The sequence below is a fragment of the Lissotriton vulgaris genome, chromosome 2_1 (assembly GCF_964263255.1).
Source record: "Lissotriton vulgaris chromosome 2_1, aLisVul1.2, whole genome shotgun sequence".
NCBI classification, from domain to species: Eukaryota; Metazoa; Chordata; class Amphibia; order Caudata; family Salamandridae; genus Lissotriton; species Lissotriton vulgaris.
This window is the reverse complement of record NC_141687.1, coordinates 1,402,619,684-1,402,643,266: the sequence shown is the minus strand read 5'-3', so window position 1 is coordinate 1,402,643,266 and position 23,583 is coordinate 1,402,619,684. Positions and strand designations below refer to the sequence as shown.

The 23,583-nt window shown below is 41.5% G+C and overlaps 1 protein-coding gene and 1 long non-coding RNA gene across 2 annotated transcripts in view; one reads left to right on the top strand and one right to left on the bottom strand.

Moving 5' to 3' along the window:
- Nucleotides 1-23,583, top strand: part of LOC147732658 (uncharacterized) — a 322,497-nt gene that overhangs the window by 17,105 nt on the left and 281,809 nt on the right. The window lies entirely within an intron of this gene.
- POU2AF3 (POU class 2 homeobox associating factor 3) overlaps nucleotides 1-23,583 on the bottom strand; it is a 65,436-nt gene that overhangs the window by 21,506 nt on the left and 20,347 nt on the right. The window contains exons 2-3 of the mRNA XM_086957168.1: nucleotides 10,848-10,948; nucleotides 3,090-3,156 (exon numbers count right to left, since the gene is read on the bottom strand). Of these exons, the coding sequence (XP_086813294.1) occupies nucleotides 3,090-3,156; nucleotides 10,848-10,948 (168 nt within the window). The remainder of the gene's footprint in view (nucleotides 1-3,089; nucleotides 3,157-10,847; nucleotides 10,949-23,583) is intronic.

The window sequence follows — 23,583 nt, the reverse complement described above, 5'->3', positions numbered from 1 at the left end:
TAACCTCTGCTTTAGTCTTCTTCCTATTTCTTCTTTCTTTTGCTCCCTTATTCATTTTTCTTTTCTCAGTTACTTCCTTTTACACTTTTTATCTGTCTTACTATCTATTACACAGTCCCTCCTTCATTTTTTTTTCTTTTTTTTTGTTAGTGCGCTGACGGTACGCGCACCGGTGCGCGCACCGAAAGCGAAATATAAAAAAAAATATTTTAAATTAAAAATATTATCTCAATATACATTATAGTGTTCATTTTTACAAAAACATACTTTAGCAATTCACTAAAAAACACATAGGTATGAGTCTGTATAAAAAGTTAGGAATTAGCATTAAAAAAACCTATGAAATTCACTGAAAAAACCAAAGGTTTCACACCAGTTATAGTTAGGAATTAGCATTTAAAAAACCTATGAAATTCACTGAAAAAACCATAGGTTTCACACCAGTTATAGTTAGGAATTAGCATTTAAAAAACCTATTAAATTCACTGAAAAAACCATAGGTTTCACACCAGTTATAGTTAGCTGGAAATTTTACTGATATAAAACCATTGAAATTCCCACGTTATAGTTAGTCGGACTCACTATAACTTGCGCGTGCAATGCACTGCTGATGACATCACATATTACATCACTCATGACATGGTGAGTGACATCACTCATGACATCACTGATGACACCATCCTTGTGACACAGTGACAGACCTCCTCTCAGTGTAAAGTAACCCTTGAGACACATATTCAAAAATAGAAACTGAAATTTTTAAAAAATGGACATACCTATATCAGTTACAACAAGCAATTCTGTACTTCCACTATCTATATACACATCCACTCATTCACCAACAGTTCTATATAGTCACTCATACATATACTCACTCATCATATGAAGAGATACACCTATACATCCTGTTACACACCGACATTCATCCAAAAGTTACTCACACACATATTCACACGTGCAAATAAACTATTGAACAACCATTTATTTGAATATAGAGTTATACACACACTTCCACCTTACTTCTATTGAAAATTACACATATTTATTCTCTTAAACAATCACTTATAGAAACACATACTTATTTAAACAGGAACTCTTACAATCTCTTACTCTCACATATACTCACTTATATACATCAATATTCATATATACTAGATTAAAACATATGTAGTTACTGATAAAGACACTAGTGAGACAGTCATTCACTCACTAACAAACACATATAGACACTCATCCACCCATACAGTCCTGTACATATGCTGTCTTCAAAACACATACAAACAAAGAGTCAGTCACTCATGCATCTATGTGCTAAGTAATACCCCCACCAAACCATATAGACACTCAAACTGATACTAATAAAAATATCAAATAACCCATATACATACGCATGTAGCTACTTATCAACACATGTAGCCACTTATACACAAAGTGAAACACTAATATATGTATTTAAATATTTAAACATAACTCACTAATATTTATTTTTCAGAAAGACACATATTCACTGGATGGTGTCATCAGTGATGTCATGAGTGATGTCACTCACCATGTCATGAGTGATGTAATATGTGATGTCATCAGCAGTGCATTGCACGCGCAAGTTATAGTGAGTCCGACTAACTATAACGTGGGAATTTCAATGGTTTTATATCAGTAAAATTTCCAGCTAACTATAACTGGTGTGAAACCTATGGTTTTTTCAGTGAATTTAATAGGTTTTTTAAATGCTAATTCCTAACTATAACTGGTGTGAAACCTATGGTTTTTTCAGTGAATTTCATAGGTTTTTTAAATGCTAATTCCTAACTATAACTGGTGTGAAACCTTTGGTTTTTTCAGTGAATATATATATATATATATATATATATATATATACATACACACACACACATATATACTGTGGGTCTATACATGTCTGTGTGTATATATATATATATATATATATATATATATATATATATATATATACATACATATGTATATATATATATATACATATGTATATATATATATGTGTGTATATGTATGTGCCTATATATATATATATGTATATATATATATGTGTGTATATGTATGTGCCTATATATATATATATATATATATATATATATATATATATATATATATATATATATATATATATATATATATATATATATATACATATGTATATATAGATATACATATGTATATATAGATATACATATATAGAGGGAGGGAGCTGTGTAACAACTCATGTGTTGCTATTTGACAATATAATGTATAAAGCTATACAGTATATTATATATATATAGAGGGGGGTGAGCTATTTAATGACCCATGCAATGAGTTGGTTGGGTGTATGTAAACAGATTTACTGCTGCAAAGCCAGAAACGGCTCGCCTGCGTTTTTCATAGGATGGGGTGTCGGGTTTCCCTGCTGGAAACTGCTTGTCAACCAGGGCTTTTCTCTGTTGCCTTTACTACTCGCCCTGCCTAAAAGTATATCCCTATACTCTGCGTGGTACATGAAAATAAAAAAGAGAAACATTTTAAAGAGGGATGTTGTACTGCAATGTGAAAAAAGCCTCAGCAGTGGGCTCGTATGCAATTAGATGCAGAATTTCGGCTGAATTAAATCTGCTGCAATCATGTGCATGTTGGCTATATCTTCCCTAAATGCGGCTCTTTGAGGTACGAGGGAGGGGCAGGCACGGGGCTGCAACGATTGCACCGCTTTGCCCCGCGAGACTAACGGGTTGGAAAACTCCCGTGGGGGAGCGATGCAGCTTTGCACGTCCCTTTCTGCACAGTGCTGCCTCGAAAAGAGCCGGGCAGATTATGCTAAAATGGGGGGTTCTCTCTCCTCCCTGGCTGGGCTCTCCTCGCTCCCTCATCTGCATTGACTTGGCCCCGTGCACGTCCTGATTGGCTGAATTCGTAATTGAGTGATTCCTCTCTTCAAGTCCTTTAATCGAGCCTTTTAAATAAGCCCTGAGACCGTGGGCTTTTTTTTTTATAAAAAGAAATGTTCAAGAGAATGTGTGATTTTTTTCTGGGGGTGGGGGTGTATGGGTGGGCAGCGTGGGGATGCTGTCTGCACCAACCTGCACAGGACGAAGATGATGAAGAGACGATTGACTCGGAAAACGGGACGCTGGCGATCCGTGATGCCTGCGGGGAGAAAAAAAGTATTTTTATTTAAAAAACAAAAAAGAAAATTATCGCTCTGAGACGTCTTCATTAACATGCATATCAATAGATTTTTGCACAGAAATTATTCTCTGGGCTGCACCGGGACAACATCAACTTTTTTTGCTCTGCGCTTTGACAGGTAAGTGGCTCGACTCGTCTGTGCCTGTTTGCGCAGTGCCTGCTGCCCGCAGCGCGTCCAGCCTGCGAGTGCACAGTGACAGGCTGCTTTGCTTCTCAAAGAGGACGGGTTTCCAATTGTTGGCAGACAATGGGTAATTGCAGGGGAGGCGGTGGGGACAGGCAGAGGACAGTGGGGCCCCTGGTAGAGTCAGCGAGGGTCTGTGCAGCGACGTGCGTCATTTTGTCTGTTCTCTGCCTGGCGCACAACGCGTCCTGCTTGGCACACCGGCTGCCCTGCGCTGACCTCCTCCGAGTCCTGGGTGTGCAAACGAGACAACCAGCCCTGCTTTGGAAATGTCATATTAGGTTTAAACTTGAAATGCACTGTTAAAGTTTTTTACAGTCATAATTCACTCACTACCCGCCACCAGCCCCTGCTGTTTCCAATGTTTCACTTATTTGCAGCACAGCAAGCCAGTGGGTCGGGTGCACAGGACGTTGGAAGGGACCCCCCCACCCCCCCTCCCCTGAGAGTTGTAATACGTGGTGTGTGTGGTGTTCATCCATTCTGTGGACAGTCACTCGGGTTTGGAGGCGCTGGCGGGACAGGTGCAGGAGGGCTGTGTTCAGCAGTGCGGCACGCAGGCATGTAGGCATGTGCAGTCAGGCTCCGAGCGCCTTCACTTCTGTACACGGGAGCTCGGCTGCACTTCCTTCTTTTGAAGCAGAGAGCAAAGGCATCTTTCTGCTTTAAGGCGGAGAACGTGCGTTTTTCAGCTGATTTGCAATACTTCTTAAAGGGACAGTGCCAAGCCAGCTATATGGGCAGCAAATACGGTATTATATGTGAGCACTCTCCCCTTCCCGCTTCAAGTGCCTGGATTTTCAGCCATTTGCTGCCCAGGGTTGCTTGGGGCATGCATGACACCGGACACGTGCATTGCAAGGCGGGAGCAGCGCGGGAGTGTTCAGCTATTCTGATAACATGCCGTCCCTCGCATTAAAAGGCAGGGACTTTGCGTGCGTCTTCCTTTGGGCATATACTCGGGTGCGTTAAGGGGCTTGTTCAGACCACAGAGGTTTGCTTTGCACTGAAACAAAGGAAGGGCTCATGTCTTGCCACACAGGGTCGTTGCACGCGTCTTCGGCCATGTATTGAGGGCATGTAGGGTTCTGTTGAGACCACAGGTTTGATATAGCACCACAGTGGAAGGGCTTGGGTATTACCACAGAGGTACTCTGCGTGCGTCTTCGGAAAAATGGTGAGAGCATTAGGGCTTAGGGGCAGTGCTTTAAATTGGCCGGTACTGAGTAACGGCACTTTTTTTTTTCCTGAGGGAGAGTACCTGCAGTTCTCACGAAAAACGTAATACTTTCAATTAGGGAGTACCGGCACTTCTCAGAAGCACTTTTATGTTTCCATTTCAAGCACTACTTAGGGGTGAGCATGGACTCGCTGAGACCATGGCACAGGCGCTTTGCGCTGTTTTCAGAGTTTCTAAAGGCGCTATATGTCGGATGGCTCCCCTGTACCCATGCATTAGGACCAAGGGCAGGGTGCGCGTGTTTAACCATTCTGGGGGCGTTGTGTTGTGGCACGAGACCCTGGTTTACAAGAGAAGGCTGCTGCGTGCCGTTCTGCGTTCGCGAAGCACACGGTGTGGCGCGAAGGCCTGAGACGCACAGGTTGAAAGTCATGGGAAACGCCTGAGCGACCTGTCGTCCTGAAAACATGAAACGTTAAGGTTTCAGGACACTTGCTTTGCAAGTCAGGGATAAAGGGGTATTGAAGGCTCAGCCTCTTGATTTACAAGTCAGGTGCAACCCATATGCTCAGTCATTCTGAAGGCCCTGGTGTTTTTATCAGATCCCTTCACACGTTTAAAGCCCATGGTTCATGCGCAAGTGCATTGTGATATTACACAGCTTTGAATGATTTCAGGGCATCTGTATTTTACCGGTCATGTGTCATGTAAGTGTGGTCAACCATTCTGGAAGCTTCCAGGGTTTTCTAGCGATTCTAGAGACACATGCTATTCGGGGGAAGTATCACACTCGCGTGTTCAGCGACTCTGGACATCTGTGTTTCTGTGAGATCCGGTGATCGCATCATTTACATGTCATCATGTGTCAAGCATGTGTGCTCAGCCAAACTGAAGGTGATTTTGCTTTAAGGCGACCCACGAATAAATAGTTTGCATACCACACGTGATGCATGAAAGTGGATGTTTTTTCAGGAACTCTTTGGGGCACATACTCTAAGGGTCATGTGTCATGCATGAGTACTCGGCCATCGTGAGGGGGACCCACAGACACAGTTGATGTGTCATACATGAGTGCTCAATCGTTTTGAAGATATTCTTGTCTGGAAGAGTCTACGGACCCATAGTTTACAGATTCTGTATTTGTATGTGCATGCGGCCATTTTCATGTTATATATATTTTCAGGAGGTCTTCTGGTCACACGGTTTGATGATGAATCTGCCATACATACATGTGCAGCCATCTTTAGATACTAGTGGCTTGAACAGATCCTATGGACACATCCTTTACAGGTCATGTGAGATGCATGTGTATTAAGTCATCCTGAAAGTATGTTTTTGGGTAGATCCTCAGGACACATGCCTCTCGAGTCATGTGTCAAGCATGTTTGTTCAGACATTCAAGAGCACAATGTTTACAGTTGACTGCAGATGCACATATGTTCTTCATGTGTGTTCTGCCTTCTGAAGGTGTACATGTTCTCAGGAGATGCTCAGGACACAGAATTTTCTGGTCTTGTGGCAAGCATGTGTGCCAAGATATTCAAACTCGCAATGTTTATGGTACACACTAAGGACACAATTTACAGGAGATACGCTCTGCATGTGTGTGTTCTGAGGGTTTACATGATTCCAGGATATCCCAAGGACACCCGCTTTGCTCGTCATGTGGCATGGCATGCATGTGTGTTCAGACATCCAGACGCACTATGTTTATGCATCCGCGGTCGGTTTGGGGATGCAGTGCACGCAACGAAATCCGTTTTATTTATTTATATGTTTACTTACCTGTAAAGCTCCGTAATCCATAGATTACCACCCCCCACCCTGCCTCTCCCCCTCCCCACGTCACCACCCTGCAGGAACACCTACTACCGACAGCGGCTGTGTTTATGGTAGACCCTAAGGACACATAACTTGTAGGAGATATGTTCCACTTAAATATTCTGCCGTTCTGAAGGCACACATGTGTCCAGAAGATCCTCAGGGCATACGTTTTACTATTCATGTGTAATGCATGTGTGTTCAGATAGTCAAAGCCACAATGTTCATGGGAGAGTTTAAGGACGCATAGCTTACATGTGTTAAGCTTTGCGTGTGTGCCCCTACGTTCTGAATGCATACATGTGTTCAGGAGCTCTTCAGCACACACACTTTGTCGGTCATGTGTCATGCATGTGTGTTCATATATTCAAAGGCACAACGTTCATGGGAGAGTTTAATGACTCATAGCTTAGAGGCTGGTGTTATGTTTTGCGTGCGTGTTCCTAAGTTCTGAATACATACATGTGTTCAGGAGCTCTTCAGCACACACACTTTGTCGGTCATGTGTCATGCATGTGTGTTCATATATTCAAAGGCACAACGTTCATGGGAGAGAAAGTTTAATGACTCATAGCTTACAGGCAGGTGTTATGCTTTGCGTGCGTGTTCCTAAGTTCTGAATACATACATGTGTTCAGGAGCTCTTCGGCACCATGTGTCATACATGTGCACATTGAGATATTCCGAGGGCTTGGGGAACTTCTTGGACAAGTAAATCGAGGGGGCTGGAGTGCGCCAGCTGCCTGCGGGTCCGTGAACAGGCGTGTCTCCTCGCTCCCAGTGGGTGTGGCCCGGCACATCAAGCGAACCCCTGCAGCATGGCGTGGGGCGCGGCTGCGCGTCGAGTCCACCCTGCCTGCAGGGCTGCGAGCCCCCAGGGCTTTTCTGGGAAGATTCACAATCCAGCTTTCTGTTCCGTCATAGGCGGCCCTCCACATGACGGCCGCCCTTCCTTCCCACTAACCAACCGGGAAACCGACAACGAGATTTACTGTACCCGCAAGCATTGCTTCGTATGCAAATATTTTCCCAGCTAATGGCTCGCTTTAAGACATATTTTTTTGATTAATTCCGTGCAGCTTGACCGAGCCATTTATTTTAACCTCCTCCATTGCCCTGTAAACTTTATGCTATGTGAACAACACATGCGTCCAAGGATCTGTTTCAGACAGCCTTTTAAATGCTTCGAATCTTTCCCTGTCAATGTTTTTAGTTTACATTGCCCGAAATAGAAGCCTTTTTCGCGACAGGACACGTAGTATGACAATTGCTGTCGTGTGCTTTTATTTTTCTGAAATTAGGTTACTGCCATTAAAAACTGTTCCTAATCGCCCCGATTGATAGAGGCCGGGCCCTTTCTACCTCATTGTATGGATTTTGGAGGCAACCCATGCTGCCTCATTGATTCCGCCACCCACGTGGCCCTGAACATGTGTGTTTGAGAAGTTTTAAACCCGATGTCTACCTGCTCATGCCGTAAAGGTATATAAAAACCAAGAGCAGACTCAAGGTTAAGATGCGTAATGCAGCCACTGACAGGAACTATTGGTCCACCCTAGGATCACAGGTTGGTGCACTCAATGGAGTTGCTCAGCTTTTCATCCTCAAGAGGGTGATGCAATGAGTTCAAATGTATTTGAGCTAAAAACAACCATCTGTTTTTCAGAGTAGGAATTCCCAACGGGTAAATGCTTGTTTTTCTGTTTCTTGAATCAAGCTTCCATCTTCAACCAACCAAATGTTGATATTCTGTAGTTAATTCTTTTTTTTTTGGGGGGGGGGGGGTCCCTGAGTGTTGAGCATTTTTTAGTTAACGTGTGAGCTAGTTTTTCTGCTTCAATGTTCTATCTTGGAGTGACAGGATGATCCATGCTGTGGAAATTATCCTCATTTCATCCTTTCAGATGTCCAACATTGGTGAAAAAAAAACACACATTACAGAAAAAAAATCATGAACACTCGAAGCTCTTAGTGCAAAAAAAATCTTTTATAAGGTTTTTCACTACTTAACCCGTGAATAATACCAATAAAGCATTATCGAATTGAATTTTTCAGAACTTAGATTCACTAACTTGCCCATCCCATCCCCTATCTCATGGCCTCTGTAATCTCTGCCTGCGGGCGCAGGTGCTCACGCCCGCTCCTTTTCGGCGCGTCTTTTCAAGCCAAAGTCCACAAAAAGGAAATATGCACTCATGTTTCTACTGTACAGAGCAAACACCCCACAAAAGAGGTCTTGGACAAATAGTTCTTTCCCTTATCACAGGCAGACCTTTCAGCAGGCGGCACTCAGACTCTGTTTGCACAACTTCCAACAGGAAGAAAGATAAGTATTTTTTTCACTTTAGCTGGAAAGTCTTAACTTGTGAAGGCCTACCCACCCCTTTAGGTGGTTATTAACAGTTTGTGAGTACACTGTTGGATTAAATGTGAACTCCACATCACTGAAATGGAGGTAAAAAACCAAATACAAAAATAAGTGGTTCTTTCTAATGAAATGGTTAATGAGAAAACACACCTCTGTGTTAGAAAAGTGCACCTATTCCTGCTAAAGTGCGTTTTTTGTGTGAAAAACACCAAAGCAGTTTTTTTAAATTAAACCTTAGGTTTGCGATTCTCATATCCAAAATTCACTCAAATTGTTCCCCCGTTTCACGGAATGATGATTAATACAATAGTTAAATTTTTCCATCAGATGTGTATTTTGAATTTGGAAAAAAAAAATCTAAAACGACTTCACCCTCATAAGTAGGTTTTCGTTGGTTACTAGGTATACTTAAAGCTATACTCTTTGGCCAAGTCAGATGTTGTTTCCATCCCAGCCAGATTCTAAAGTTGAAAATCTCGGTTTCTAAATTGATAAGGGATTGCTTTTTGGCTCATGAGCAAATGTAATGACCTCATCTTGCTTCCATCAGGGGAGGGGAGGCTTTCTTCAGTTGTGGTGTCAGTTGTCTTAACAAGAATTGACTACAGTAATCTGATCAACACTTGACATTTGGGCTGCTCTCCAGCGACATCAAAAAGCTACAATTTGTTCAAAAGTGGTGGTCTGATTGTTTTCAATCTGTGGAAAGTCAAACATGTTTTTGAACCCCCGTGCAAGCGCCTTTGGCTGCCAGTAGCACTGTATATTCGCTTTGATGTACTATACTTAGCCAACTGAGACATTTATAGGTGTTGACCAAAACACAACCTGGGAGGATTCCAGCATGTTTCTGCTTCATGCTCTCTTTCTTCTGGTTAACTTTCTTTGGGGCATATTATCAAGGGTGGCAATAGTGAATTATCGCCGCTTTAGCGGCCGTTTTCGGCCACTAAGCGGCGATAATTCTATCGCCCTACTACAAGCTGTCGATTAACAGCAGTTAGCGACAGCTTGTAGGCAATAGTGAGCGGTTTGGGGCCCGCTTTGCATGTCATCGATATTTATCGCTAATGACATGCAAAGTGGGCGTTCACAACCTGTTAGCTACAGACAGCAGTCACTAACATCGCTATCGCCTATTACCAACACAGGCGTAGCGTTGGAAATATTCGCGCTAAGGGCGAATTTTTCCAAAAACTAACGCCTGCTCAGACCAGTTCTTAGCCATGTGGATAACATGGCTAAGAGCATTTCATCGCGAATGCGTGAATATCGCTGTATTCTCAGCGATATTCACGCATTTTGCCGCTATCGCCGAAAAATGTATCGCTTTGAAGATAAACTTTGCTAATAGCACGTTATATCAGCGATAAATTCCGGCGATGCTCAGCGATAAAAAAATCCTCGCTAAGCCTATTTAGCGATAAATATCGCTACTTGTTGGTAATATGCCCCTTTGTTCTTTGAACCCCCCTGTTTGACATCTATGTCTTGCCTTTTTTATCATAATCTCATGGCTTGAGAACTATCTGCCCATCAGCCCTTGGGGAATTTGCAGTCCATGAGAGCGTTCGCTTTCATGGGCTGCAAATGAACTTTAAGTTGCTTCTATTTTCCTGGGGTTGTTTGGCCTGCTGACATTATAAATCATGCTTCTATCTCTACCTCCAATATGCTTTCGGGGGAAGGTCATGGTCTATAAATACTCACACTCACTCACTTTTGCCATCAACAATTTGCATACTTCCCAAATATTGCATAATGTCAAAAAGAAAACTTCATCACAAAATTGGCAAAGCTTAAAAACGTAAAGGGCAAGAAAATACTGCAAAAAGTAGGTTTGCTGGTGAAAAATTGATAAAATACATTTTAGTATACAATCATGCACAAAACATTTCTAAAGAAAAACATCTCTTGTAAAACTTATATTGCAGATAATTTCTCCCTCAGGCAAAGAAGTGTGAATTTGACAAATTAGTGGCTTTGCAAAGCCGCAGAATTGTCCACTTCCTAGAAAATTGCTGGCAGAACTGTGCCCCCCTATAAAATACCCTCAAGACTTCTTGGTGACAAAAATGAAGAAACAAAAATCTTACAGTGTATACAGCATTGGTTTCTGCTTGGAGCGCCCTCCTCTGTTGCAATAACTCTTTCACTGTAATCTTCACTCTCACTCCTTGGTAAATTTTTGATTTTTCTAGACAAATGCAACAAAAAAGAAGCCAAAAAGATTTAAAGAATTGAAAGCAAGCACTGTAGTGTGTGAATAACAGTTACATTCTTATGTGAAATATTAATTTACTTTGTAATTAGGCCATTTATAATCGCGTCTGTTAATTGATTCCCCTGTCAATAATATGATAAATAAAAAAATGAAACACATGCATCCACTTTAATGAGCATTAAAAAAAATATATAAATCATGCTAATTTTTGCATTGCATGCTCACCCTAATCCCCAGATAATCTTTATTATTGGAATTTGTCACATAATCACTCTACAAGTATAAGCTATGTGTATGCACGCTTTTAGTGGTAAATTCCAACTTTTTAGCTATAATTATTTGAAGTAAAGTGCTGAACAATATCATATTTGAAAGGCAATGGCAGCTTTAACCTGTTTTTTCCCAGCAGCAAACATGAACCTCTCAAAGCTGTTCAAAAGCAAACTGCTAAAACGTTATGACTAGGAATGCCTATATCCTTCTTAACCAAGGTGAATTCCTCAGGGTTGGATTCAATTATTTTATCTGTTTTTAAAGCTTATCTTTATCATCAGTAGATGAGCCCTAGCATATACAAAACAGGTTTTCAAGGGATCCTAGACTGAACTTCTACCCCACACCCTCTTAACAAAAATACAAGCACCAGAGAAAGTTACAGCCTTGTTAGATTTTATTAAGGTGTACGTTAGGACACATGGGGGTATATTACCAAGGGCCCTTATCGCCGCTTTAGCTGGACTTTTTCCCCCTAAAGCAGCGATAATTTTCTCGCCCAATTACCAAGCTGTTGCTAACACCAGTTAGCGACAGCTTGTAGGCGATAGCGAGCATTTTGGGGCCCGCTTTGCATGTCTGCGATATTTATCGCTAATGACATGCCAAAATGTTAGCGACTGAAAACAGTCGCTAGCATCGCTATCGCCTATGATCAACACAGGAGTAGCGTTGGAAATATTCGCGCTAAGCGGGAATATCTCCAAAAGCTAACACCTGCCATGACCAGTTCTTAGCCATGTTATCCAATGGGAGGTGGATAACATGGCTAAGAGCATTGTCACACTAATGCGTGAATATCGCTGTATTGACAGCGATATTCACGCATTTCGCCTGATTTTTATCGCTTTTGAGATAAACCTTGCTAATAGCAAGTTATCTCAGCGATAAAAACAGGTGAAGGGCGGCGATAAAAATATTACCGCTAACCCTACTCTGCGATAAATATCGCTGTAGGTTGGTAATATGCCCGATAATTTCATTACCAGTATCGAAACACCTTTCCCACTCAGGGAGACTTACAAGACCCACATGGATAACTAAAACGCGGTTACTGAAAGGTTAGAAATATTAACTGCTCGGAATGAGATTGAGCAGCATTCTATTCCATTGTTTATAATCCATCTGCACTATTAAGGAAGGTGATCTATCACTATATGTTGTTGGGAATTATATCGCATTATTGAAGTTCATTTGGAAAGCTCTGTTGGGTTAGACTAGGTTAGGCTAGGACAGGTGAGATGAAGTAATGTCAGGTTAGGTCATTTTAGGATTCAATAGGATAGATTAGTTTAGATTGAAGTAGGCTTGCTTAGGCTAGATGAACTTTAGATAGGTAAAATCGATTAAGGTTAGGATACACTAGATTAAGTAAAGTTAGGCTTGGCAATGTTAGATTAGGATAGATTATAATAGGTTAACATACATTTGTTTAGATTAGATTTTAATAGGTAAGTTTGGTTGAGGTTAGGCCAAAATAGGTTCGGTTAAGATTAGTTAGATGACGTTCTGGTACATTGAGATGGATTAGGTTCCTTTACATTTGGTTAGGATAGGACCGGCTAGATGACATTACAGTATGTTAGGTGAGGACAGAAACACTTGCATAGTGCACACTGAGGCACATCAAAAGTTGTTTAAAGACACACTGATCTTTCTTAAAGCAAAAACTTTCTGAAAGAGCTGCCCCTAAAAGTGTCAAATCTTTAACAGCTCCCAATCTGTTGAATTTGCCTAGGAGTAGTTTCTACGTTTAAATTCCTGGACACACATTTTAGCTTCTGGCTTTTCAACTTTGGCACACTCTCTATATTTAGTGGCAAACACCGTCAGAAATAGAGCCCTAACACAAGTTAGGACTGTCTCATTTCCAGTAAATTCAGTTGTCAGTGGTCACTCGCATCTACTGATTCAAGAGAACCTAAAAAAACTTTATTCCAGTTGTTGGAGACACACCATGTTGTAATACTACCTAACAAGTGCTTTAGTTTTTTTCTTGGTGTGGTATAACTTCCTGATTCTGAGTTCCATAGGCCAGCATGATAAATAATATTGCATGGTTTCCATAGTTTTAGGCTACAAAACTCGGAGTATTGTTGATTTACAAACCACACATTTAGCGAGAATTTACTCTGTGAAATTAGGGCAGGAAAAATGATGGTTCAGTTCAAACGTTCTGCATTGAATGTATTCCCAATTAAGGAACATACTCCCATTTGCCTTCCAAAATGGGCTACTGGGGCTCTCAAAACGAAGTCCAAACAGTTTAATTAGCATAGTGTTCACCATTTGTAAAATCTTCAATGAGCCCATACTAGTAGAATTGTCACATACTGAAAATCTGCCTTAGTGCATAGTTTTGGAGAGCTGTAGGTGAGCAGTGTTGTGTAGTATTGACAAATGACATCACAGGCCCATGCGGTCTTCCACGCCAGTATTCATTGATATAATCTACAAGAGCTCCCCAACCTGGAGCTTGAATTCAGATCTTGGCACTGCTGTAAATTAAATAGCCACCTCTCTTTCCCTCCCAACCCTTACTTTTCAGACATCATTGTTCTACCTCTTGCCTGTAACCCCAGCCAATGGCGAAACCATAAATATAGGGCCCACCCTTGCAGAATGCGAAGAGGAGACGCGGAGTCTCCCATAGCTCTAAGATCCTTATTGGCCGTGGGCTGAATGGGAGCCTACCTCGAGGGTTGATGGTCTCCTGAAGGGCGAGGGCTCCCCAGCACCGCAGGGCCTGTAGGGGCAATCTTTATGACCCTGACTCCAGCCTAGCACAGGCTCCTTGCTGCCAGTGGGAGCTCCTCTTCTAAGGCGGAGAAGCATTGCCCCACTGCACAAAAATAAAAATAAAATGACAATAACGTATCATTATTGTAATTTTGTGGGCAGCTGGCCAGAGCAGGGGAGGAGTGGTTTGCACTTCCAAAGTGTGCATAAACTGTTTGGCCGGCCCTCTTGGGCTGACCAAACAGTTCATGCACACTGCATGTTCCTACCAGGCTTCATTACACAGTCTGGTGAGGAACTTGCACTGGCTCCCAGGTCCAGTCTGAGCACTGATCCATGATGCTCAGATCGATCATAACGCTGCATTGCAGCATTGTGATTGGCTCAGGGGATCCTGTGTGCCAGGTGCTTCCTGCTGCCTGTCGGACTGCAGAAAGGAAGACGGCACAGGAGAGGCTCACTGTTACCCACACCACTAGGTCCCCTAAGGGTTGTCTAGCTCCTTGCCAGTCCTCACATACAATATGTAACTTTAACAAAATGTTGATTCGAAGTTCTAAAACTAAAAAGTAAGGGGAATAGAGAGCAGCAGTTTTTGATTTTTTCATCTGAAAAATAGATGGTTTAATGCACTCTATAAATGATATGATCAAATACAATGCAGGCTTTATGGAGTCAAAGGAGTGCTTGGTGCTGCACTCAAATTGAATAATTTAAAAAAAAAGCAAAAAACAAATGTGTAGAAAGTCACTCATAGCTTCAGTAAGCAATGAGGTGTGTGGGTACACTGCATAATCATTCTTGGAACCAAGTGAAGCAGAATGATCCCATATAGAGGTCACAGGAGGGGTAGAGCTTGCCTTCTACCTGCAGGCAGATAACCATCATGCACCTGGTTCTGAAGTTAGGTCACTGCAAGGAACACTGATATCAGATTTTGAAGGAAAACAGAACATTGTAGATCCTTTGTGTGATATTCATGTCTTTGAACAAGGACTCACCCAGTCAACAGCAAAGCACACTGCGGCCCTCCACAAGGATTAATGTAACACACTGAGGGGCATATTATCAAGGGGGTTTATCTCCGCTTTTTTGGCTTTAAAAGCCAAGAAAGCGGAGATAAAATTATCTCCCTATTACCTAGCTGTTGCTAACACCAGTTAGCGACAGCTAGTAGGAGATAGCGACCATCTTGGGCCCCACTTTCCATGTCAGTGATATTTATCACTAATGACATTCAAAGTGGGCGTGCCAAGATGTTAGCAACTAAAAACCGTCGCTAACATCGCTATCTCCTATTACGAACTTTTGGAGATATTCGCGCTAAGCGCAAATATCTCCAAAAGCTAACACCTGCCCTGAGCAGTTCTTAGCCATGTTATCCAATGGGAGGTGGATAACATGGCTAAGAGCATTAGCTCGGTAATGCATGAATATCGCTGACTTTTCAGCGATATTCATGCATTGCGGCGATTTTTATCGCATTTGCGATAAACCTTGGTAATACCAAGGTTTATTTGCGGTAAAAATCGCCGCAGCTGAGCTGTAAATTTTTGTCTCTAACCAAGCAATAGCGATAATTATCGCGAATAGCGATAATTATCGCTATTGCTTGGTAATATGCCCCTGAATTCTATGGCGTCCCAACCAAATGTGTCATAGTAAATTTCACTGCATCCCACTCAGCACCAAAAGATCTATGCTTTATACTAGAAACCTAAAACATGTGGGCGTGATGTCATTTATGATGTCATGAATGATGTAATTTTTGAAGTGACTCATAGCTTCTCTGAATGGAAGGGTTTTTAAGCTTTAATAGACATTGGCCAGGTGGTTGTATTCCACATAACTCTTCAGCATCAATAGTGTTCTCTAAAGAAAAAAAACATAATACTTTATACTTCACCAAAGCTTCGTCACTTCTGACACAAGTTTTCGTCTTTCTTCTAGGCCTGGTTATGAAATCCCGCTCTGCTTGCGGAGTTTGCAGAGTTTTTACCACTCCTTGGGCACGCACTGTTAAGTTGGCTAACGCAAGCAAGGAAAAATCTTACTCTAAACTACCTCCTAGGGAGTTTTCTCATCATGGATGGTCACAGATGGCTGCTAATGCTCAAGTTGAGAAACGTTGAGGAAGCTGCCGTTCGAGTAGAACTTCTTCTCGAGCGACAGAAAGTAGCAAAATCCTCTTGCGATGCACATGGTGCAGTTCATGCCGATTTTCTAGTGCAGGACAAACACCTGATGCTAAAAATCAGCTCAAACGGCACAACCTAACACTGTCCAACTCTTGTGGAACTCCACGTAGCACAGTGGAGTTTTTGGGTCACTCCGCATAGCGGAACTCTGTGAAATTCGCCATGGACTACTTTCTTCCTTTATATCGTTCTATCAGTGGTCAGGGTGCAGAGGGCTGTTGTGGCAGACTGAGATCCCCGCTCTGTGCGGAAGGTGGCAGACTGACTGGTTGACTATGGGGAGTTTACTAAATGTGGCAGAGAAGCAATCATTGCTTTGACCTGGGTTTGACCATGAAGTGATTGCAGCAGGGCTCGATTCTGGCAGTCAGTGACTGTGTTGCTTCTTTGAACCAGTCGTGTAATAGTAAATTATGCACACCACAGAATGTAAAAATGTGAAAAGGACCCCTGAGTCTCCATACCTTGCCAAAGATTGAGGACCTTAGCTAAAGTGTGCCAGTTATCACACTGGGCCATAATGTGGCGGATATCCCATCCGCCGTATTACATCAGATTTTTGCTGTAATGCACTTGTAATATAGCAGCATGTGCATAATGGAGTAAACTGTTCTTCAAACTATAAATAACGCCATAAGTCATTATTCTGAGTGGCAAAGATAGTGTGACAGGAAGAGAGTGAATGAAACAGAATGGAGTGCACAATGTGGCATACAGTATTGTTAGAAATCTGGTCTTTAGTTGGCAGAGATATGCACTCTGTCCAAGTGGGGACCACAATCCTAGTCAGGGTAAGTTACAACACAATCCTAAATTATCCTGTGCTCACCTCCTGGTAGCTTGGCACAGAGCAGGCAGGTTTAACTTAGAAGGCAATGTGTAATGTATTTGTGCAGTAACTCATACAACGACACAGTAAAACACAACAAAAATACTCCACAACAGTTTAGAAAAATAGAGAATGTGATCAAAATCCATTGAGTAGCAGTCGAGTTATTGAATGTTGAAGAAATAAATGCAATAAAGCACTTAGAAGTAGGTAGCGTAAAAAGGTTACTTCAGGTTGCGATGGACAGGTGCAAATCCAAAGTTCAGGCTAACCGTGATGGAGAGTGGGCCAGCTATACGAACTCATTTGAACCCACTGAACATAGTACCTCAGATCCTGGGGTGAAGTCTGCAAGGTGAGGCTTTGTGCGGTCTTGTGTCGGTTCTGAGAGGCTGTGCAGCAAGACTTTACATCGCCCAGTATCGGTTCTGAGACCTGTTATCTGTGCGGTGAGGCTTTATGAAGTTCCACACTGCTTGGCTTCGAATTTGGCAGAACTCAACTCCAGAACCCACTTTGAAGGCCCAGAACTTAGAGTATGCACCACAAGCAGGGGGTGGACTTGCAGAAGGCAGAGTCCACCAGCACCTATTGAACTGTAGGAAGTCTTTTCTGTCCCTAAGACTTCAGAAATAGGAGGCAAGCTAACAAGCCCTTCGTGATCACTTGGAGAGAAGGCAGAGTCCAGCTCTCCTTCCAGCAGAGTCAGAGAGCAGCATGCTGCAGGCCGCACAATGCAGGGCAACAACAGAAACGTAGTCCTTCCAGAAATACAGTCCAGTTGAGTCCTTTGCACAGCACTCCAGTTCTCCTGAAAGAGATTCAGGGTCGGTCCAGAAGTATCTGATTTGATGGGATCAAAGACCCAGTACTTATACCCAAATGGTCCTTAGATGTGAGTGAAACTTCAAAGAGTGTTTTTGAAGTGAGCCAATTTTCCTTTCAATCCCGGCCCTCCCATTCAGACTACTAGTGGGGTTGGTATCAGTCCTTTGTATGGGGTTTGACCAATACCCTTTCAAAGGTAAGGGTAGTGGCCTCCCATCTGCCCAGGAAGACCTATTGGAATGCAGATGAATGCAGATGGGTGCTAAATCACACCCAGACCTTCCCTGTGTCTGTGGCTGTTTAGAAGGAATGTATGAAGGGATCTGTCACCTAGCCTAGACGAGTATTGAAGACAGGCTGTAAGGCACACAGAGCAGAGGTGGAGAAATGTTCCATTTCTAAAAGTAGCATTTCATAAATTTTAATGGTAAATCCGACCTTGTCAGTAAAGAGGATTTATCATTACCATTCCAAAGATAGGAAACATGAAGAAGCTACTCATTTCTGATCAGCAATTACCACTTAAAGGTATTTTAAGGAATTTCCAATTCAAGCTTACGAGATAAGTAGGCCTCACAGAAGTGAAAAACAAATTTAGTTGTTTGTCACAACCAGGACATGTAAAACACAGAAGTACGTGTCCTGCCTTTTACTTGCATAGCGCCCTGCCATTTAGGCTACCAAGGGCCTTCCTTAGGGTGACGTATATATAATAAAAGGGAAGCTTAAGGCTTGGCAAGAAGTTCTAAATGCCTAATCAAAGTGGCAGTAACCTGCATACACACAGGCACTAAAGTGGCAGGCCTGATGTATGGTAGTTTAGAAAAAAGGGGGACCCCTACTGCTAATGCATGCACTACCGGTAGGGAGTAAAATAGACAATATTTTAGAAGAACATATGGTAGTGCGCTTAGTAATTAAGCCAAAAAACCCAAGGAGACAAAGAAGCTAATTAGCTAGTTCATGTGACATATAGAACAAATTGATAGAACAAAACCCAATAATTATATTCAAAATAGTATTGTGGTTTATTTAAATATTTTCTTCATTTTTTTTATAAGAATCTTATTTCTAAAAGATACATATAAGTATTTAAAACATCACTAACATACATTTTGTGTATACAAAAAATTATTGACACATATTCAAAACACGTGACGGAGGAAATGTGAATTAGGGAATTTAACATACAAAAAAACACATAAACAGAATACAAATGACTATGATGATAGGTCGGGCTAGTGGAGTAAGCGAAGCGGTGGGTGGAAACTCTACGCGCATTTCGGCATTTGCCTTCTTCAGGAGTCCGTTATTTGCTTTAAGACAGAAACATAACAAAAGACAGAAGGATTACTCTTATTTTAAGGAAATTATCTTGCTGGTCAGTCTGGAAGGCAGGGTGATTATCTGTACCTCGCTTACTATTCCAACTTGGATTGTTTGTTATTTTTAGGATGATAGTTCCATTGGAGGTATTGGAAAATTGGCCATAGTTGTGCAACACTTATTCGTTATTCTTGTTGCCTTAGTAAATAACTGGATATAGGACGCGATGATTCACCCAGGGTGAAGTAGTACTAAACGTCAAGCTTGTGTGTAGAATGAGTCTTGGGCGGTAACTGCCTGATATATGTCAGCCGCTATAGCAGAGTTGTGGATATTAATTAATATATAGTGTTCTCTGTTTGCCATCTCTTTACCTAAGAGGGAAACGGGCGTTGGGATGCATCATGATAATGGACACGCTTCACTCCAAGTTACGATGAGAGGTTGAGCGAGAGGCTTCACCGGGGGTTCTGGATACCTGCGTCAACGCGTCGAGGGGAAGCCTGATGTATGGTTCAGGGACTACATGTATGGGTGGCACAATCAGTGATGCAGGCCTACTAGTAGCATTTAATTTACAGGCCCTGGACACATGTAGTGCACTTTACTAGGGACTTAGAAGCAAATGAATATGCCAGTTAGGTATGAGCCAATGTTACCAGGTTTAGGGGAGAGAGCACAAGCACTTTAGTATTGATTAGCAGTGGTAAAGTGCACAGAGTCCTAAAGCCAGCAATAAAGGTTACGGTAAAGTGGAGGGAGTCAGGAAAAATGTTGGGGGAAGACCACCTTAGGCTGTCATGACTAACAGGTATTCAAAAATGTGAATTTTGAAAAATAGCATGTAGTGTTTAAAAGAAGTTTAGACGTACACCACAGTGGAGGGTGTCCAAAAGAAACTAAGGAGTGCAAAAGAAAGGGCAGTTGCAAAAAGAAAATGGAATATGAAAATGGAATGTAATGCGTTAAACAATTGGGAGAGAAAAGGATATTGCGGTTGTAACATTGAACTTTAGGCTTTGAAAAGCCAATAAGGCATGTACTAGGAAGGTGGTGTGCAACAGAGAATGTGGGGTACAAAATAGTAGTTAGATGTGCAGGAAAGACATGGTATTTAAGGGAGACATGGATATCCAAATGAATATTTGGCATGAAAAGAAAACTAAAAATGCAGTGTAGAATGTGGGTTGTACAAGAGACTAAGGTGGGCAAAACTGAAAGATACACAAAAGAGGGTGAAACATGCACAAGACACTTTGGTGTACAGAGTAGAGAAGAACAGAGAGCGGTGTGTGCAAATGAAAATGTGGCTATAAAAGTTAGAGAGTGTGCAAAAAAAGAGGGAGTGGGTGTGCAAAAGAGATTTGGGAGTGCAACATTAGACAAAAGTGAGCCGGTTAGTAAACAAACATGCAGAGTGCCGAAGAGAGAATGATGTGTACAATTCTGTTTGATGTACAAAAGTCATATCATTTATGTGCACATTATTCCACTTGCTTCCATTACTGAACTAGGCCAAATAACAGGGATATAAAATAAATGCTCTATGTACATCTAGAGTTACAGAACTGTAGATGGAAAAATAGTTTTTCCACTTAACATTAGCCTGGGCAATATAAATAGGGCAGCATTGCAAACTTTAAGTGCACCGATCATGGTGGGTGGCATCAATGAGGTGAAATGAGCAGGGAGGAAGAAATGTGTTTAGTGTCCTTAGTAGGCAAAACAGCACACCACCTACCAGTCTTCATATAAATGGTCGTCCTGCATATTAAACAATTGAGGAATTTACGTCAATAGAAATATGGCGTTCCACTAAATTTCACTGGTCAATTTTAGAACCCAACATCATTTTTTCCTGTAGGACTAGAGACCATTGGGGGACTGGCCTTTGAAACAATTAATGCCATGCAGTATTACACCTTCTACTCTGTTTTGGGTGTGTATAGTCCTCCAGACAAAAACGTAGAAGACTTTGCATGGCAAAATACACAGGATCTGGAGAAATTTGTAGACAGTTGTAAGCTGGATTCAGGTGCAAAATAATTTTGTGTCCAAATTCAGTAGAACTCCAACACTGGTAATGAGACTGTTGGCAGAAATCCAGCTTTTTCTGATCTGCTAATAGCAAAACAGGACAAATCTATGTAATTTTTGCAATCAACTACACAAGCCAACCACAAGATCAAGGCGAGGAAGCAAAGACAGTGTTTTTTCAAGGAGTGGGAATCTTGAAGGAGGTCAGATTATACATGCTTAATGAAAGTTTAATATATATAAAACAGAATTTATTGCCTACAGTTTGTATATATTGCAGCTTTTTTATTTTTTTAGCAAATAGGTTTGTAGAGGGGCATTTGAGAAATATCTTCACTGTTGTATGATGATAATTTATCCTCACCAAGACGGCACCTATAATCGGGCAAAAAGTACCAAATACGCTGTTTTACCCTCACAAAAATGGCTCAGCACAGGCCAATAAGAGAAAACTGCAGGTGAAAGAGAGCTGCATTATTTTCTTTACGCAAGCATAAGCCCCTCATAATTTCCAAAATTCATTACATAATGTGTGCAAACTGTTCTCCATTTCTCATAATACAGTGTTTTGTGTGTGGTTCTTTTTTTGCCCTTGAAGACTGGTTGGAGCAGAAATGTGAAGGCTAAGAAGCATTTTCGGTTGCAACCAATCTCCTGAGTGTACATGTGTGGATGCATAGCATAGAAATGACAAAAGCCTTGGAGGCAATCGCATTAGTGCACTTTGAAGGATATATTATGCACCGCTCACAAATCCCTAAAGTTTGAGGTGGAGATAGTGCTTCAAGTTAAACAAGCTAAATGATGAGCACCCCTGATGTTTGTTGTTAGTAGAGTTATGATTGTAAGACAATTGCGGCTTAAAGTCAAAGCCTGTTTAAAAAAAAAAAATCAAGGAGAATGGCCAAACCTTCTGTTGACAATAGATCACCCACCAGCGGATATCTGGGCATGTCAACATATTAAATAGTTGTAATAAGTGCTATGGACACATTTTATGTAGATGTATGTTCATATGGTGTTGATGTTTATTTCCGGAAATGTACTGAAGCTTTTGAGGCACTGGAGATTGTTAAATAAAGCAGAATGTGGAGTTGTCCCACTTAGAGTTTGTTTACGTAACAGTGGCATTGTAAGCATGTCTTGAAGGTTGCATGCCATTGTGGCCATCTCAGGAATGCATGTAGTGTATATTCCTAAACTACAGAGGATTGTCCATAGGGCCTCACAGTAGGCATATTTTTAGTGGCAAATGTATATCTCTCAACCACTTGACTGACAGTCGTGGGTCATGTGAAGTCTTTAAGTGGGTAATCTAAATAAAGTGAACAGAAAATTGTCCACAGCCAGTGCTTTAAATAGGCCCGTACTGTCCGCTACTGAGTACCTGCAATTCTTTCACTTGAAAGGGAGAGTACATGCACTTCTCAGCACTACTGCAATACATTCAATGGGAGAGTTCCAAAAAATCTCAGAATCAAACAGGTATTACAAATAGTGAGCATCTCCACTTCTATATTCCCATTTAAAGCACTGTCAACAGCTGTAGTGTGGTTAATTACTTCAGGCCACAAACCCTACAGGGAGGTGTTACAATGATTGCATGATGTCATCAGTGATATCATCAGTGATGTCCACTCAATGATGGCATTTAACATGTCATGATGGATGTAATATATGAGCTCATAAGCGGTGCATAGCAAGGAACACATTGTAGTTAGCTCAGTAAACTATAACTGGTTAATTTCAGTTGTTTTTTGGCTTTTAAACATTCGTTTTTATCTTATTTCAACAACTAACTTTAACGTTTTTTCAGTGAATTTCTAGTTTTTTTGCCATAACCAAATATAATGCCACTTTAACCGTAGTTTTTTCCTTGAAAAACTGAGGTCTTTTTAATGTAAGTTAAGATTTTAATAACATACCTAACATACCTGACTATAAAATCCCTTTTGTTTTTTCTGCAAATTTCGAGTACTTTTTAATGTAGAGTGAGATCTTATTACCATACCTAAATATAACGTCATTTTAATCTTTGTTTTTTTTCTAATGAATTTCTGAGAGTTTTTGATCATATTCTCCCAACTCCCACGCTGAGCACAGCCTTTGGTCATGCGTGGTTAACCACATGTCCTGTGCCCGGTCTCCATGAATATCGATATCTCTCCACAGCAGGTGGCCAAACACCCACAGATCCCGACCTCACATTTTTGCTGTTTAATTGACCAATCGCCATCTCCAGAGTAGCACAGAACGATTCCAGCAGTGAAGCTTGCACAGTCCCTTAGAAAGACTGTCAATGGAGTACTGCGGTACTTCACTGGGGGGGCTGCACTAGGTCCCACAGGAGTATCTTGGTACAAATGTTTTCTTTATTA